Source organism: Streptopelia decaocto, assembly GCF_964273445.1.
Source record: "Streptopelia decaocto genome assembly, chromosome: 6".
Lineage (NCBI taxonomy): Eukaryota > Metazoa > Chordata > Aves > Columbiformes > Columbidae > Streptopelia > Streptopelia decaocto.
This window is the reverse complement of record NC_138660.1, coordinates 10,357,837-10,373,858: the sequence shown is the minus strand read 5'-3', so window position 1 is coordinate 10,373,858 and position 16,022 is coordinate 10,357,837. Positions and strand designations below refer to the sequence as shown.

The 16,022-nt window shown below is 39.7% G+C and overlaps 2 protein-coding genes across 5 annotated transcripts in view; one reads left to right on the top strand and one right to left on the bottom strand.

Annotated features, from left to right (window-relative positions):
• The window catches only part of GNB4 (G protein subunit beta 4), a 74,479-nt gene extending 69,150 nt beyond the window's left edge, over positions 1-5,329 (bottom strand). The window contains exons 1-2 of one of the 3 annotated variants that reach the window (XM_082056038.1): positions 5,217-5,329; positions 3,100-3,259 (exon numbers count right to left, since the gene is read on the bottom strand). The gene's annotated coding sequence lies outside the window, so the exon portion shown is untranslated. Of the gene's footprint in view, positions 1-3,099; positions 3,260-4,574; positions 4,591-5,191 lie in introns of those variants that run through there. The other 2 variants (XM_082056037.1, XM_082056039.1) reach the window with 2 other exon arrangements.
• A 41-nt stretch (positions 5,330-5,370) lies between these two features.
• Positions 5,371-15,527, top strand: ACTL6A (actin like 6A). 2 transcript variants are annotated; one of them, XM_082056034.1, is made up of 14 exons: positions 5,371-5,524; positions 6,402-6,478; positions 6,671-6,845; positions 7,209-7,309; positions 8,659-8,756; positions 9,408-9,502; positions 9,728-9,834; positions 9,920-10,009; positions 10,194-10,255; positions 10,572-10,686; positions 11,015-11,095; positions 12,366-12,461; positions 13,558-13,644; positions 14,243-15,527. In XM_082056034.1, the coding sequence occupies exons 1-14, from the start codon at positions 5,500-5,502 to the stop codon at positions 14,321-14,323; spliced, it is 1,290 nt and encodes a 429-aa protein (XP_081912160.1). In that variant the 5' UTR covers positions 5,371-5,499; the 3' UTR covers positions 14,324-15,527. The 2 variants fall into 2 exon arrangements, with proteins under 2 accessions (XP_081912160.1, XP_081912161.1); XM_082056035.1 differs by lacking the exon at positions 5,371-5,524 and adding an exon at positions 5,663-5,916.
• The last annotated feature ends 495 nt before the right edge of the window (positions 15,528-16,022 follow it).

The window sequence follows — 16,022 nt, the reverse complement described above, 5'->3', positions numbered from 1 at the left end:
CCTCGCTGTTATAAACTTAATTATTAAACAGCACAATCTCTTTTTTGTGATACAATAATACATAAACCAAGACAATCAAGCCAATACCTTGGGTTTTGAAACCCAGTGAAAATAATGCTACTCCAGTTTGTATTCCAAAACCCAAATACACATTGTGCATGATGTTGTTGCTAGTGTCTCTGCCCCCAGCTTTGACCAGGCCCTCTCCTCCTGGTAGAGCAAATGTTGCACAGAATAGACATGGTTACACCAACACCTCCCCTTCACAACAAACATTCCGAGAAGTCAAGTGAAAATAGCTTTCTACAGTAACACAAGTCAAGATTCCAAGCCTAAAGGGGTTCCAAAAAACATAAAAAGTGTCATGACTCCTATAGGATCATTGCTTAGCACACCCTTACAGCTCTACTCCCAAGACTACCTTATTTCACCCAATAAAGAATGCATATGCAGAAACGGGGACTCAAGGCTCCTCTCTCTCGGAGGAGCAGGTTAAATCAGCAAGCTCTGCTTTTGATTCCTTACCTCTGGCTGCATGGCATCACAGTTTCAAACTGCTATTGATCCAACACAGCACCATCCTGGAAAGCTGAGAATAGGAATTCAAACCTTGCAAGGATGAAGACAGAGCAGCTGACCAAGAAATGGGAGATCTGTATTCCATGCTACCTGCTCAGCTGTCATAGCTAAATTTCCATTCTAGCTGTGGGAAGTACAGGGGATCAAAATGCCTGATATAATGGCAAGGCGCAGCTGACACAAAGATCTGTTTATCAGCTTAAGCTGGTTTCCCAACTGTAAGTAGCTTTGTTTCTACAGATGAGTGGTACTGAGCCAGGTCAAGTTTGGCCCAGTTTCCAAGCTAATAAGCTCTGCAAGAATCCAAAGTGACTACAGACCAAGCACTAAGCTTGAAACAGTAAGTGCTGCCAGATCTGAGCAAAATGAGACATATGTACACAAGAGACTCATTTGAGAAGGGCAATATAGACACAATAAAGTTCTGGCTAGGACTGGCTTAGCCCAGCAGACCTATTACCTCAGAACCAGTTCCAGGCAGATGTTGCTGTACCACTTTCACACATAATCTGGCTCTGTGAATTCATATTATGCCCAAGCTAAATAAGTGAAGTGGTCCAGAATCCTCCAATTTGGTTTCACATGAACCACTTACGGTTCAGAACAATTAAGCAGGAATAATATTATGTGTTTTTTCCCCATTCTCCAGTGTATCCTGGCTGCTATTATTCCAGCCAGAGTCAGCTGAAATATCAGCATGCATACTCTTCTTTTTTTTTTTTTTTTCCCCCCTCCTCTCCGAAAACTGGTCAGGCCATCTATAGGTGATGGGAAGTTGACTGTATACTAACAGCAAGCACCATCACCTCTTCCTTCAATCATTTTCTAAAATAAGAGTGTATCATGGATCTTCTACAAAACGACAAGTTAAACACACCAGCTCCCAAAGAAGATTTGGGGAGTATATCCCCCATGACTTCCCTGCTAGAGTCACAGATTTCAGACATATCTCCTTTCCTCAGCATTTTCAATCACTAAGCCCAAACATGCTGTACAGTGTTACACTATTGCAAATATAGTTTTAAGTTGCCCATCTTCAGTACATTTTATATGAAACGAAACTTAGTGCTTGGAATCCATTCTGAGGTAAGAGCCTATAGGTCACATGTGGCGACACTGAGGCCCCGTAGTGAGGTTTAGCATTTAGTTTCTGTTGTAGCTCTTTCCCTGCAGAGGTAGGACAAGAGCTTATTTATACTCACAGCATCCCTCTAAGGAAGTACTAAAATTGACAAAGTACCCAAATACTTTAGCAAAGAAGTGGAAAGTTGAGAGGTCATTCAAAGCTCTTGAGTGAATGAGTATTAATGATGATTTTGCATTTTCACCTACAGACACTTTTTTAGTTCACATAAACATTTAAGACCTCTTCTGAAAAGAAGAAAAATAAAATCTTTAACATGCGTTTTGCAATCAAAAAACAAGGAGGAACACAGACATTACGAATAATCCATTCTCACAGCCAGTCTGCTGCCATATCTAAAAGCTGGCACTGCAGTCTGGGAGATTGACTGGCAGTTGAACAGCACTGTTCAAAAGCAATGGGCCACCAGCAATCCAGTGAGGAACTGCAGCTTGTTGAGAAGCAAAATCATTCTGTTCAGTTTTGGCTTGACATCATTGTCTACATTGCTTTATATTACCAGAAAGGTGAATGCACTTGCTTGAAATAATTACATTTCAATGAAGATTTTAAAACCTCAAAGCAATAATCAGGAAGCTTAAGATGCTCCAGACTATCACTGATAGAAACTGAGTTTTATTTACTAGTAAGCGTCATTATTTGGTGTCTTGATTCATGCCTCACTTTTAAAATTATTCTTCTGTTTATTCCTGTGTACAATTTATGGTAGTGCCTGACTCTAGAGTTATTACATACAATAAATCAGTATGTGATATTCCCATGAAAAGCACATAGCTTACATTATACCGACACCTGCAACCCCTGCTGAGATACTGTGGCCATTTGTACCAATATGGGAACCTAGATAAAACACATTCATTCTTCATATCTACTTTGATTTTAAAACCCTTGCTTCTGAGGAACTATGCAAACTAAGCAAAAATACTTTAAAAAAAAATATTTGGGTTCATTATAGACAGTGGTGGCAAAAGCCTAGATTTTACCTGCTCTTATGCAAACATAGGATAACATGTGAAAATTCACTGAAATAATCCTAAATTTACATTTTTTTAAGCAAAGCTGGACTCTGAAAAAAGATGCCTGGAGTTTATTTCTATTGTGCATTTCACTTTGTAGGGTTATCCACACTGCTGTAAAGCAAAGTCACTGTAAAATGTTACCAAACAACAGTGATGATATTGTATACCCTTTCAACTCATGTAAATGCCTATAAAAGCAAAAGGCAGAGAAAAGTAAGATCCAGGCAGTTGTCAGTTTGAAATTCCTTCACCATACCCTCCAGACTTCTTGAGCACTACACAGATTTGGCTTTATTTCCTTATGCTTGTCAAATCCTGAGGCTTCTAGATATCAGTGTATTTTGCAGTGCACCTTACCTTGCAGTTCCTGCTGTGGGTCTGATCAGCCACTGGAGCGGTAGGGGCGAGTCAAGCACAGGCACGCCCTCTCTCCATGTCTCACACAGCCACAAGCCTCTTGACCCAGGCACACATCTTCTGATGGCATCACCAGGAATTCTTCTGTGTAGAAGAAACACTGGAAAAAAATAAAGCAGCAGAATGCCGTGTTTGTTTCTGGCTTGCAGATCAATCATAAGCATAAGCTCTTGTGCAACAAGCGTGATCTGGCTCAAAGTGTCAATTGAATACAATGAACAATTACTACAAAATTAAGTACAAGAAGGAGCTAAATAAAGATCCTCTGGTGTTGTAATTCCAAATTTTCCAGACTGGTTTTTCCATCTGCAATTAATTCCTCCTCTTCAAACAACTCTACCTTAGGCATTAGTGCCACATACTGGAAATCATGGTAACACATTAACTTTAAAAATTTCATAATACAAAATAGAGGTGCACTGACTTTATGAAGTGTCATTAGTGAAACAGCAGTGTTTATCGTCCTAATACTACTATCCATATTTTGTAGTTGTATTGTATTATAACTTATGTAAAAACTTCAGATTTCTTAATTTCATGATAAAACTAGGACATTTGCTCATTAGAGAATCAAACTGTGTGTCAAGTTCCTTACCCTTGAGAGTTAACAAGTAAAATCATCTCCTAACATTCTCCTAAATGTACTTAAAAAACCCCACCCAACTGGTTGTCCCTTACTGTCAGATTTTACAAGTTTTCCCATGTTTTGTTTCAGGATGAGACTTAAAAGGGGTCTGCTGGTCACCAGCCTAACATTAACTGCAGCATCTTGGGAGCTGTAGTCTAAACAGACATATCCAGCCTGCTTTTGTCCTTCACTAGCATAAAGTTTGCTGAATTTTGTAATAATCTCTTCTATCCACAACAGCTTTACAAACTACCTGAATAAGACTACTGGGTACACCAAATATAAATGCTACATCTCTTCTTACCTCATTGATTAAATTCAGTGCAAATAAGGAAATAGAATTGCAACGTAAGTCACAACTTAGGAAAAAAACAAAAACCAAAGCTTTGTGGGAAGTTCTGAACTCCCTATTAAAATAGGACAAAGCAAGATTCATAGAACTAATTTTTGTCTTACAGTGAAAATATAAGAAACTTTTTTTCACTATTTACAATCCAATAATTGATTGCTATTAAGGTCAATCATTATGCTATGTAACATGTAAATGTACAGGTAAATGTAAAGGCAATAAAGAAGATTACATTCTATTAGCTAACTAAATTTAATAACTTCAAGATCCTTACTATAATATTACAGAAATAAGCTACACGTTACATGAACTTGAAAAGACCACTCATGATTATACGAGACCACACACACACCCCCCTCAAACCAGCCCTGATCCCTTCAAAACAAAACAAACAAAACAAACCAAAACACTCATATAAGAATTCAAAAAGGGGCATACCAGGAATGTTTACATTTTAAGCCAATTCCCCTATTCTCAAGATAGAATTTTAGTCTTTTGTATTGCCAACCTCTGGTTATGCCTGAGGTTTCTTTCTTTAGTTTCCTTTAATTCCTACAACTTTATATAGTTTCCCCTCTCTGGTTGTGCTGAACACCAAGTTTGGCTGAGAACTCTGACGCCAAACCAGGGTTATCCACACTGAAACCCCAATTACAAGTTCAGCCGTTCAACAGCTGGCAACTCAGAACTGCCCACCCACCCAGACCAGCCAGGCTCTGGTAGCACGGGCTGAGGTGCTCCAAGCGAGAAGGGAACAACACAAAGCTAGGATATAAAAAATAATTTAAAAGCGCTTTATTCTCAGGGGAAGAGCCCAAAGGAGCAGTGACTATAGCAGGGGAAGGACCCAGGGAAGGCCAAACCTCAGCCAGCCCTTCTCCCTAGAGCTCTCCATTAACCCCGCTCCTCAGTGTTCCCTCATGCGGCAGCAAGGCCACCCCACAAGCCCTCAGAACCCCCAAGGTACCTCTCCCCACTCCACCGAACCCAGCGACCTTTCCCTCAGCCCACCTCACCCGACCCCCCCAGCCCGCTCCTCACACCCCCCGCCTCACCACCGCTCCCGTGCGCTGCACCTACACTTGAGTACTTGCTTGCGTTCTTGCCCGCCCGCCCGTCCTCCGCTTCCTGCCTTAGGATTGGCTCTCCGCGGCATAGCCCCACCTTCCACCGGTCGCGATTGGCCCTTGTGCCCGAGCGGCGGTTCGGCGGAGCGCTGCTATTGGCGGGAAGGCGGCGGCCTGTAGTTAGGTTGAGCGGCCGGCGGAGAGGGGAGCAAAGGCGCTATTGTTGCCGGATCGCCAAGGAGAGCAGCCGGCGGACACCCGGGCCGGGCAGCGCTTTTGCGGGCTCAGCGGCAGCCATGAGCGGCGGCGTGTACGGCGGAGGTGAGTCTGGTGCCGCCTGGCTTGCCCGTCCTCCCTTCCCCCGCCCCGCGACCGTTGAGCTCGGCGCCGTCCCGTGAGGCGGCGCGTGCGAGCCTCCCCCGGGCGCTTCCCGCCTCCGCGCCGCTCCACTCAGGCCCCGCGCGGGGCCGCGGCCCGGCTCCCTCACAGCCCCGCCGCGGGGCCCGGCCCTCCTGCGCCCGCCGCTTCTTAGGCGCGGGGCGGCAGCGTGCGTGAGGAAGAGGAGGCGGTTGCAGGCCTTGTTTCTGCTCCTCCCGGCGCCCTTTCGCTGGGATGTTTCCCCCGGAGACCGGCCAAGCCGTGGCCTTGGGCTGAATTAGCGCAGCTTGGGATGCCGGGTGGGCCGAGAAGGACCCCGCGCTTTGGGAGCTGAGGTGTCGTTTCCTCCCGGAGCGCTTCTTCTGCGCACCCTTCCGTGGGGACGGGAGTCCTGGTGTTCTGTTTCAAACTTTGGTTCTCCCGAGGGCGGGCAGAGCCCCTCGGCGGGGCTCGGGCCCTGCGGGGTGAGGGCGCTCCCCCGTGTGACAGCCTGCACTGCCGGAGCCGCCGCTTTCACTCCCGGATTTCTAATCCCGATCACCCGGGGAGCGCTGGCCTTACCTGGGTTTGCGCGACTGTTAGTTAGCACACTTCGGAAGCTTTGTCTTGTCATGTATTTCGATGCAGCTGTGTTGTCCTGCTTCTCTTAGAATTCTGCTTTTGCTTATGCTAAAGCAAAAGTATTGCACATCCCGTGCATCTACAGTCTTGTAGCTCTGGTACTGGTAACTGGAGTTCTGAATAGAGAAGTTTCTAATTGCCTTGGATTATAGTAGAGTGTAATAATCATTCACTATCTCTTTCTTAACAATCTTTTCAGATGAAGTTGGGGCTCTTGTTTTTGACATTGGCTCGTATACAGTGAGAGCAGGCTATGCAGGCGAGGACTGTCCAAAGGTGAGAATCTGTGTGACTCAATGGAAACGCAACATGAATTTATGTCTTAGATCTTGTTTGTTAGTTCCAGGTTTTCAGAATGTGCTGGGGTTTGTTCTGACTGTATTGTGTAAGGAAAGCTCTGAATTTATGAGCAAAAAACCACCCAAAACATTAATAATTCTCATATACTGTTCACCTTTTGCCTTACAGGTTGATTTTCCAACAGCCATTGGTGTGGTGCTAGAACGGGACAATGGCAGCACTCTGATGGAGATAGATGGTGACAAAGGCAAACAAGGGGGCCCAACTTACTATATAGACACCAATGCCCTGAGAGTTCCAAGGGAAAATATGGAGGCCATTTCACCTTTAAAAAATGGAATGAGTATGGTGCTCTGTCTTTTTCTACCTGTTTTTTGAAATTGTATTGCTAGGCTACAGAAAGTCATGGCTTTCATGTAAACACATGCTATGTATGGCAACAGAAGCCATAAATAGGGATACCTGATTTATATATTGTATAAAGTATAGCTGTTTTACAGCGTTGGTGGACTTTCAGCATAATTCTTGAAATGTTATGGTCACGATGCTTATAGAGAAGAGAATTGTGCAAAGGAGTTGTGTGTCTGCTGAGAATAGCTTTTGGCTAAAGAGCTCTACACAAAAAAAGTGTTGGAAAACCTGTATGTATTTATGGAATGGAAAAAAACTTGAAGTACCTAATCAGCTTACTGCAATGTTGTTACAGTTGAAGACTGGGATAGTTTCCAGGCAATTTTGGATCATACTTACAAGATGCATATTAAATCTGAAGCAAGTTTGCATCCTGTCCTTATGTCCGAAGCACCAGTGAGTAAAAGCAGTTTTGCATTTTGAAAAGTCTTAACTGTATCTTCTTACTGACTCTCCACACATTAGTCTTGAACAAGTCTGAGATTGGCTGGTATGTTATGAGTGTTAAAACTTAGCTACAAAAATAGTAACTTTAAAATACTTTGCCAGGTTTTGGAAAGTAATCTGTTTAAGAAAAATGTCTAAAAAAGAAAACAATTTTAAATAGTGTGCATGAGTTTTATTAGAAACTGTGCTATTGTTTTTCACTTATTGAAAATAAGTCAATTTTTTTTAAAAAAATATCACTGCCTGGAATAAAAGTGAAAAGATGTTTGGATGTCTTATGTATTAAGTTACAGTTAATAAAATGCCATTGAAAATCTGTCACTTCATTCAGCCTTACAACTAATATTACATGACAGAGAATGATATTTATAATGGAGAAGTTTTAGTTTTTCTGTCTTGATTTGTGTAAATGGCCTGTAAGGTAAGTGAAGTGGATGAATGCAGATTTCTGGAAAAATACATGGACAATGTTTCTGTCATTTACTAACGCTCAGCATTTTAAGAGCAAATCTTAAAATCAGAATACAAAAGGTAGACATGCCATACAAAAGTTATGCCTTTCTTTAATAAAATCTTATGGAAAGGATTTTTTCATTATTCCCTTGTGCTGAGTTTTAGCTTGCAGAGTATGGATGAATTTGCAATGGTTATTTCATGTTTGATGGCTCAGTGGGTGTCTGAATAGAGGTTCCCATTAACATTCTCCTTACAGAACTAATCTTACTTTAATGTATTGACTTGGAAAAAACATCATGTTTTCAATAATGTGTAGAATATTTGATATATATCCTTGCTTAATCGCAAGTACAGTAGAACTGTAGGAAGATACCTTGGAAACAGGAAAATCTGGGTCTATTTTTCTTTCAGCTGGGCAAGTTATTTCATGTATCTTTCCCCTTGAAAAATGGGCATGTTGCTTGTTTTAGACAGTTCTTTGAGAGACAAATACTGGAAGAGCTGTAGAAGTGTCAAGAAATCTGTTGTAACAGTAAAAGTTTATGTCACTTTTGCCCTTGAGTTTCAGAAGGCTTTCTGTATTTTTAGGTTGATACTTCTTTAATTCTGTGTGATAGATAGCATTATTGTAGAAGAATTTTAATTTTAAAATGTTCTAAAGAAGTAAATTACTAGAAATCTGTGTCTGTAGAATTTTGGTATAATTTGAAACTGTGGCTATAATAAATGTAATTAGTTCTTCATTATGTTAGCATTCTTTTAGTGTGCTCTAATGATCCTCAAGATAAACACATCTTCCTTTCGGTCACTTGTTTGGGGTTTGATTTCTTTTTTTCTTCTAGTGGAATACTAGAGCAAAGCGTGAAAAACTGACCGAATTGATGTTTGAACACTACAACATCCCTGCTTTTTTCTTGTGTAAAACTGCTGTTTTAACAGCGTATCCTTTGGAATGGTTCACCACTTTTGTTGTTGTTTTCTCCTCCAGCAAATAACAGTAAACTTGTTCTATGCAATTCCTAGTATAACAGCATGTCTAACTGTTCTTTGTTCAAATTAGTTTTTCCATAAACATCTAAGGAGGAAGTAAACAAATTCTGTTTCTGAACTTTAAAGCTCTAGAGCTCAATTTTGAAGTTCTCCCAATCTGTCTGTTTTCCTTGTAGGCAATGTCTGACTTTTTTTTTTTTTCCCCATTGTCTACCATGGGGAAGAATATTACAGACCTGAAACTGTGTTGTCCAGACAACTAAATACAGTAATTAAAGTTTTAAGTTCCTGTAGCCTTAAGATGAATATTTGTAATTATTTTAAACTAATAACATGTTTTCAGCTTCAGAGTAAAAATGAATTGGATGTATATAGAGTATTGACTTGATGTCTCACCTTTGTACATCGAGAGCTCAAGTTAGTTCACAGATAGAAGTTAAATGCTATTTTTTTCTATGAGGTTCTGCACTTCACAGGAAGAAGATATGCGCTGGAAAAGGAATAACACATCAAGGTCCTCATTCCTAGTTATGCTCTAGGTATATGGCAACATTTTTTCTAAAGTGAAAATTACAATATTTTCCGTAATAATTTTGGCAAGTTTTGCTAATGGGAGATCTACAGGCCTCATTTTGGATAGTGGAGCAACACACACCACTGCTATTCCAGTGCATGATGGATATGTACTTCAGCAAGGTAAAAATCTCTATGGTTAACAGCATTGTAGTATCAAAGTTGAGTTAGCTTGCTTTCTGCTTCTACAGTTTTGTTATTAAATCTCTGTGTCCCCATAGTATGGAGGGAAAAAAAAAGAAAAACTTAACGATGTTCACTGATACAGTTTGTTGGGAGAGTGTGTGATTTCAGTGCTTTCCAGGTTGGTGGGTTTTTTTGTTTATTGGTTCTCTTTTTGTCTTCCAGGTATTGTAAAGTCACCACTTGCAGGAGACTTTATTACTATGCAGTGCCGGGAATTGTTTCAGGAAATGAACATAGAGATAATTCCTCCATATATGATTGCTTCAAAGGTGGGGAAGTAACTTTATTTAGTAAGTGTTTTCTTTGGGAGACGCTTAAATGACTAACTGATGATCATTTCTTCTGCATTCTCAGGAAGCAGTTCGTGAGGGATCACCAGCAAATTGGAAGAGAAAAGAGAAGTTACCCCAGGTCACTAGGTCTTGGCACAACTACATGTGTAATGTAAGTAAGTCATTTCTGCTGCTCTCACACTCCCCTTGTGTCCCATAAAGAAGTTTTATGTGCAAGTATATCAGGTTTTCCTCTTAAAGAACTAGAAAATCTTCAAAAAGTCAGTATCCATTCTATAAATTCTATTACATTGAAGACTGAAATTCTTATAACTGTATTGTTCTTAACTCCATAGTGTGTCATCCAGGACTTCCAAGCTTCTGTCCTCCAAGTATCAGATTCAACCTATGATGAACAGTATGTCACTGTTTTCCTTCTTGTAAAATTAATTATCAGTTGTGCACGGAGTGCTTAGCCTGTTCCTTGCTGTTGGCTGGTTTTATTACAGAAGAATTTTTTAGATAAAAAAAAAGTTTATTTCTGAAAGTAGAAACAGAGTGTATCCAGGTGATAATTTTTTATGTAATATTCCAAGATGCATGAGACCATAATAAGTGTAAGTCATATCAATCACAATATTCATGTTGAAACCTTAGTATATAATGCTACTCAGATACTTTACCATCCTGTTTACATTGCACTTTACCATGTCACTTTCTGACTGATGCTTCAGGGTAGCAGCGCAGATGCCAACAGTTCATTACGAGTTCCCCAATGGCTATAACTGTGACTTCGGTGCTGAGCGTCTAAAAATTCCTGAGGGATTGTTTGACCCTTCAAATGTAAAGGTAAAGCAACTGCGATACATAGTAATTGGAAGGCTTTAAATTACTAGATTATCGCAACTTCCTATGGCATGATGGTTTTAATTTCATTATTTGTATGTGTGTATTTACACTGTGTGGTTCTCTTTGGGGTACAATATGCCTGTGTGTATTAAGGTTGGACAAGCAAAGGATGAAATGTAGTTCAGAATGGGTGATGATAAGCTGAATGGGAAAACGGGATTTTTTTAGCTTCCTCTCTAGTAATATTTGTAAATTCAGCTCATTCAGGGCTTCTATACGCCTCGCTCTTTTGAAGTGATGATCTGTAAATTACTAATTTTAATTCTAGGGTTTGTCTGGTAACACGATGTTGGGTGTGAGCCATGTTGTCACAACAAGCGTTGGAATGTGTGATATAGACATCAGGCCGGTAAGTGTTAGTCAGACATGTATTATTTTAAGGCACAGATATTTTTGTGCTGATACAATGTTTTGGAACTGCAACACTTGATGAAGAAATGTGGATTTCCTAGGATAATGATAAACTCATTTGTACAATTCTCTACGTGTTACATATTTGTATGTGGAAATATGTACAATTACTGTTTAGTTATACAAAATGCTAAATCAGGGCTTTTTACTTTTACTCAGTATTTGTACCTATTTTTAAATAGCTAATGTCCAGGTTTTGTGGCTGGCACCGCATAACGTTCATTGAATTGGATTCAGATAAGGATGGAGCCAGGCTCTTCTCGGTGACAACCAATGATAAGACAAGGGGCAATGGGTATAAGCTGGAACACAGGAGGTTCCATTTAAATTTGAGAAGAAACTTCTTCCTGGTGAGCATGATGGAGCACTGGAACAGGCTGCCCAGGGAGGTTGTGGAGTCTCCTTCTCTGGAGACGTTCAAGACCCACCTGGACACCTTCCTGTGTAACCTGATCTAGGTGTTCCTGCTTTGGCAGGGGGATTGGACTAGATGATCTTTTAAGGTTCCTTCCAATCCCTAACATTCTGTGATTCTGTGATTTTATGTTCATAATTTTGAGTCTTATTTTCAGATTTTTGGGCATGGCAAATACACTTTCTAGATAACCAATCATGGAACTTTTGTAGAGAGTAGAAGGAAGAAAAGATGTTTTAAAGGAAAACTGTCTTTTTAAAGCTATGTTCTGACTTTCTCAGGTGCCAGTTAAAAAAAATATAGAAGTCTGATATGGATTGCATGGGGATTGTTGCAAAAATTTTTTCTCTTAACTGGCGTGTCAGGCTGGCTGAGTAGGCCAGGACATGATTTGTGTTCACCAACTGCAGCGTTACTGAAATTGAAAACTGTTGCAGTGCTGTGGGGTTTTTCTTTGTGGCTGGGACATCCAGCTGTAAGGAAACCAACAGTCTGGATACAGGAGATATCTGTAGGTGTAGGGTTCTCCATAGTAGAAAATATTTTGTGAAATCATTTAGAATAATTTATCACATAGCTTCTGCCTTTCTTGTTTAACATTCAGCTGTCTTGAAATATTTTTCGAGTGATTAAAAAATTAATTGGGTTGTGAGAAATAATACATAACTTGATGCCAACAGTATTATTGCTGTTGTTTGTATGTGCTTGTGTGCCTTTCCTCTCTATTCTGTGAAACAGTCGTTTTCAGAATGATTTCAGATTTAATGTTGTAGGTTGCTTATTCTTTTTTTAGGGCCTCTATGGCAGCGTGATCGTAGCAGGAGGAAACACTCTAATACAGAGTTTCACAGACAGATTGAACAGGGAGCTGTCTCAGAAAACTCCACCGGTAAAACAACTCTTTAAATTACTTCATTGAGTTACTTCTTATTTTGCATTTGTGCCAGATAAATACACAAGTGTGTATCATAACTTTGACTTTGTTACAAACCCAGCAGCTGAAGAGATTTCTGTGGGGTAAAAAAATCTTCTTCTCTAAAGAAAGAAGTCTTGGAAAGTTCTTACATGAAATGAATTCCAGCAGATATTGTAAGAGCTTTCTGAATATTTTACTTTTCCATTCCTGCTTTCAGATTGTGATTCTAAGTTCTGTAATTGTCCATAAGTAACAGTTGCTATTTCCCTTGATGGCCTCTCTTCTGAAGTGTTGCTGACTAACCTGAGGCATATTCAGTCATTCTGGCTGAGGTCTTGTCACTTTGTCATGGGAATTGTTCTTCCTGGATTCTACAGACAACTCAACCTACTCATAAATAAAACGTGGTGGTTTAACATATTTATGTATTTTTTAAAACACCTGATGTCAAAGAAAGTATTATTACCTTACACCTGTGTTCTTGAGAGTGCATATAGCTTATGATATTTCTTGAATATTCGTACTCAGGAAAAAAAGTTGTGCTTGTATCAACTCTTAAATAATTGTTAGGAGAAACTGAGAAGGGTAGTTACTCGCTTGAAACAGCTGAGGAGTAACCCAATGAAATTCAAATATTTTATTGCTACAAGACCTTTTGAAAGCAAAAGGAGTGAATGGGTCCAGAAAGGATGAGGTTATTAAAGTTCAGCAACATGAAACATTTTGGTCCCAGTGCACATTTTACATAGCCCACTGTTAAGAGATGACGATATATACTGTGGGTATTAGTGCTCTCTACCTGCCCTATTTCTGGCCTTAAGCATTTGCTGCTGCTCCCTGTTGGGAGACAAGATAAAAGCCACAAATGTTCTGTTCCACTGTGACTGTTCTTGAATTCTAAGTACAGGGCAGATGAGCATAATTGTAAGTTCAATAAAATTGACCTTTTTCACCTGCATGTTGGTATATACACCAAGTTCCTCGTGCTGCCCTTCTCTTGTCCCTAAAGGTCACCAGCCTACAATTTGTCTGATTGTTCTTTCATTTTTCCTCCTTTTTTTTTTTTCAGAGCATGCGCCTGAAGTTGATAGCAAACAACACAACAGTGGAGCGGAGGTTCAGCTCATGGATTGGTGGTTCCATTTTGGCTTCTTTGGTTAGTAAATCTGTGTTACTATATTGCTATGCTAAGCAGCCCTGTCACCCAAAAATGTAATTCTGCATAAGTGTGCATTGCAGAGTTTGTGCCACCGTAACAATCATGATCTTGTCTATCCTTGGGGTAAGGTGAAGGGAATCTGTTTAAAAAAACTAGAGAACAAGAGCATTTCCAATCAAAAATTAACTTTCCATATTCTCCCATTTTGAATGGGAAGGTGCAGGCTTGAAATGCAATGTCTAGAAATGACATGTATATAGTACACCATGAAAGTGGCAAATCTGTTTCTGCATCGTATTCCTGAGTTTAATTGTACAAGTGACTGAGTACTGAAATGGTTTGTGAGGATTAGTTCAGCAGTAAGGGAAATGGAGACCGAAGTCAGTTTTCGATACTGCAATTTCTGTTGGAAGTTTAATCACCAGCAATATAAAACTCAAATGAAAAGGCAGATAAGCAGGTCAAGTCCTCTTACCTCATTTAATGTAAAGACTTGCTTGCTTTTCACCCTAATAATGTTTTTCTTAACCTTCATTTGTTTTCTGTTTTTTTCTATTGTGTGTTTTGTGTTTTATTGTTTTTTGGGTTTTTTTAGGGTACTTTTCAACAGATGTGGATTTCCAAACAAGAATATGAAGAAGGAGGGAAACAGTGTGTAGAAAGAAAATGTCCTTAAGCCTCCTACTGTGAAAACTGCTGCCTGCTCAGTGCTCCTTCTGTTTTATAGCTTTAGCATACTCAGGAATGGGATGGACTCTTTTTTGTAGAAAGTTTATATTGGATTTTTTTGCGTAATTCAAGTTCCATTTTAACAAACCTTAGAAATTTTAAGAGACCTAATTGGTACTATCATAGAAAAAGGATGTTTACATCCCTTGTAAAGCAATAATTCATGTAACAAGCATTTTATAATTTTGTATAAATGTCTATTTTCTCTAGTGTCTTTTCCTGGGAACAGCTTTACAGGCTAGCTAATAGATAGAGGCATAGCCTTGCAAATGCCCATGCAAATTTACTTAAAATCTCTTGTCTACTTTTAAATATTAGTCTTCCTTGCTGGTACTTTGGCCTTAAACTGCTCTTATTTCTTTCTTAAAAAAAATAAATTTGGTCTTTTATATTTGAGCAAATTTGTGAGTACTTGCAGAGAAAGTTACTCTTCCGTTTCAAAACTGAATGTTTGTATTTAGTAATCTACTATAGGTGACTCAGTTTACTCTCTCATCAAAGTGTTACATTCCATGTAGTGAATGTTGTATTAAGCACTGGTTTGCTAATTTTCTGTTATAGAGCAATTTCATTTCAGTAAACAATCAGTGCTTTCCACCTAAGAATGTATATAATGCCTTTGTGATGTAGGTGAGAAGGAAAACTTGTTGGAGCCAGGAAAGTTAAGGCAAAGAATTGTCTCTCCAAGATGAGAATAGTCGTAGAAGACCTCGGGATGTGGCTGGGCCATCTTACAGGGAGCTGTAACGCAAGGAACGGTCACTGCTTGGTTATGGCTGGTTTAGCTCCCTCAGCTGCCTCGGCAAGGTCAGTAAGTGCCTGCATTTTGCACCGGGAGTGCGCACTCAGGATCAGAGGATGTAGGATGATTTATTTTTCAGCAGGAACTGGCTGTCAAGATGCAGCTCTGTGTTGCTGTTAAGCTTACTTTAATTTACAACTGTCTCATGTGCTGTATTGGAACACAATGAAGTTTTGCTCCTTATCTTGAAAGATGTGGAAAACCAAATAGCGTTTAGCTGATTAAAAAAACAAACAGTACTACTACATTTTTTGTATCCTAAAAGGATCTTGTGGGTAAATAATGATGAGGCCTCTAGCTGAAAACAGTTTCACATTACCTCCCAACAATAAAGTAATTTATCAAAACAGCCTGCTTTTGTCTGATCGTAATAACCATTAGTTGCTCTTGAGACAAAATTGCTTGCTCTGCATGTTCAATGCTATTGATGAACCACATTTCTCTCACAAAATGAGGCAAACTTAAGTCAGCTACAGCGTTTCATGTGTGTAATCAAAGTTATCTTCTGTTTATCTTAAAAGAATTATGGTACAGCGGTAATATCTGTGAATGTTTTAGCACTATATGGAGAGCAAAACACTTTCTGGGGTTTCCTCACCACTGTTGAGAGTTTCTGTTTGAGAAGCAGGTATTTTGTGTGATACAGAGGAGTAAGTGAAGGTCAAGATGACGGAGGTTGGTGTGTTTATCTCCTACAGTTTTGGTTCCTTTGGAGTTTCCCCTGTTTATCACATTACATTGCATAGCGCATTTGCTTCCTAAAAAGGTAGTATTTGTGAGTTTATTCTAAATTTCCACACAATCTCATCAGAAGGTTAAAAGCTTTCATGACGTAGGTGTTTAC

Excerpts from the sequence above, each read along its gene's own strand:
- ACTL6A (XM_082056034.1), top strand. The coding sequence starts at position 5,500 with ATGAGCGGCGGCGTGTACGGCGGAG. Across the intron at positions 9,503-9,727 it reads TGGATATGTACTTCAGCAAG|GTATTGTAAAGTCACCACTT; the intron begins GTAAAAATCTCT and ends TTTGTCTTCCAG. Across the intron at positions 10,256-10,571 it reads GATTCAACCTATGATGAACA|GGTAGCAGCGCAGATGCCAA; the intron begins GTATGTCACTGT and ends CTGATGCTTCAG.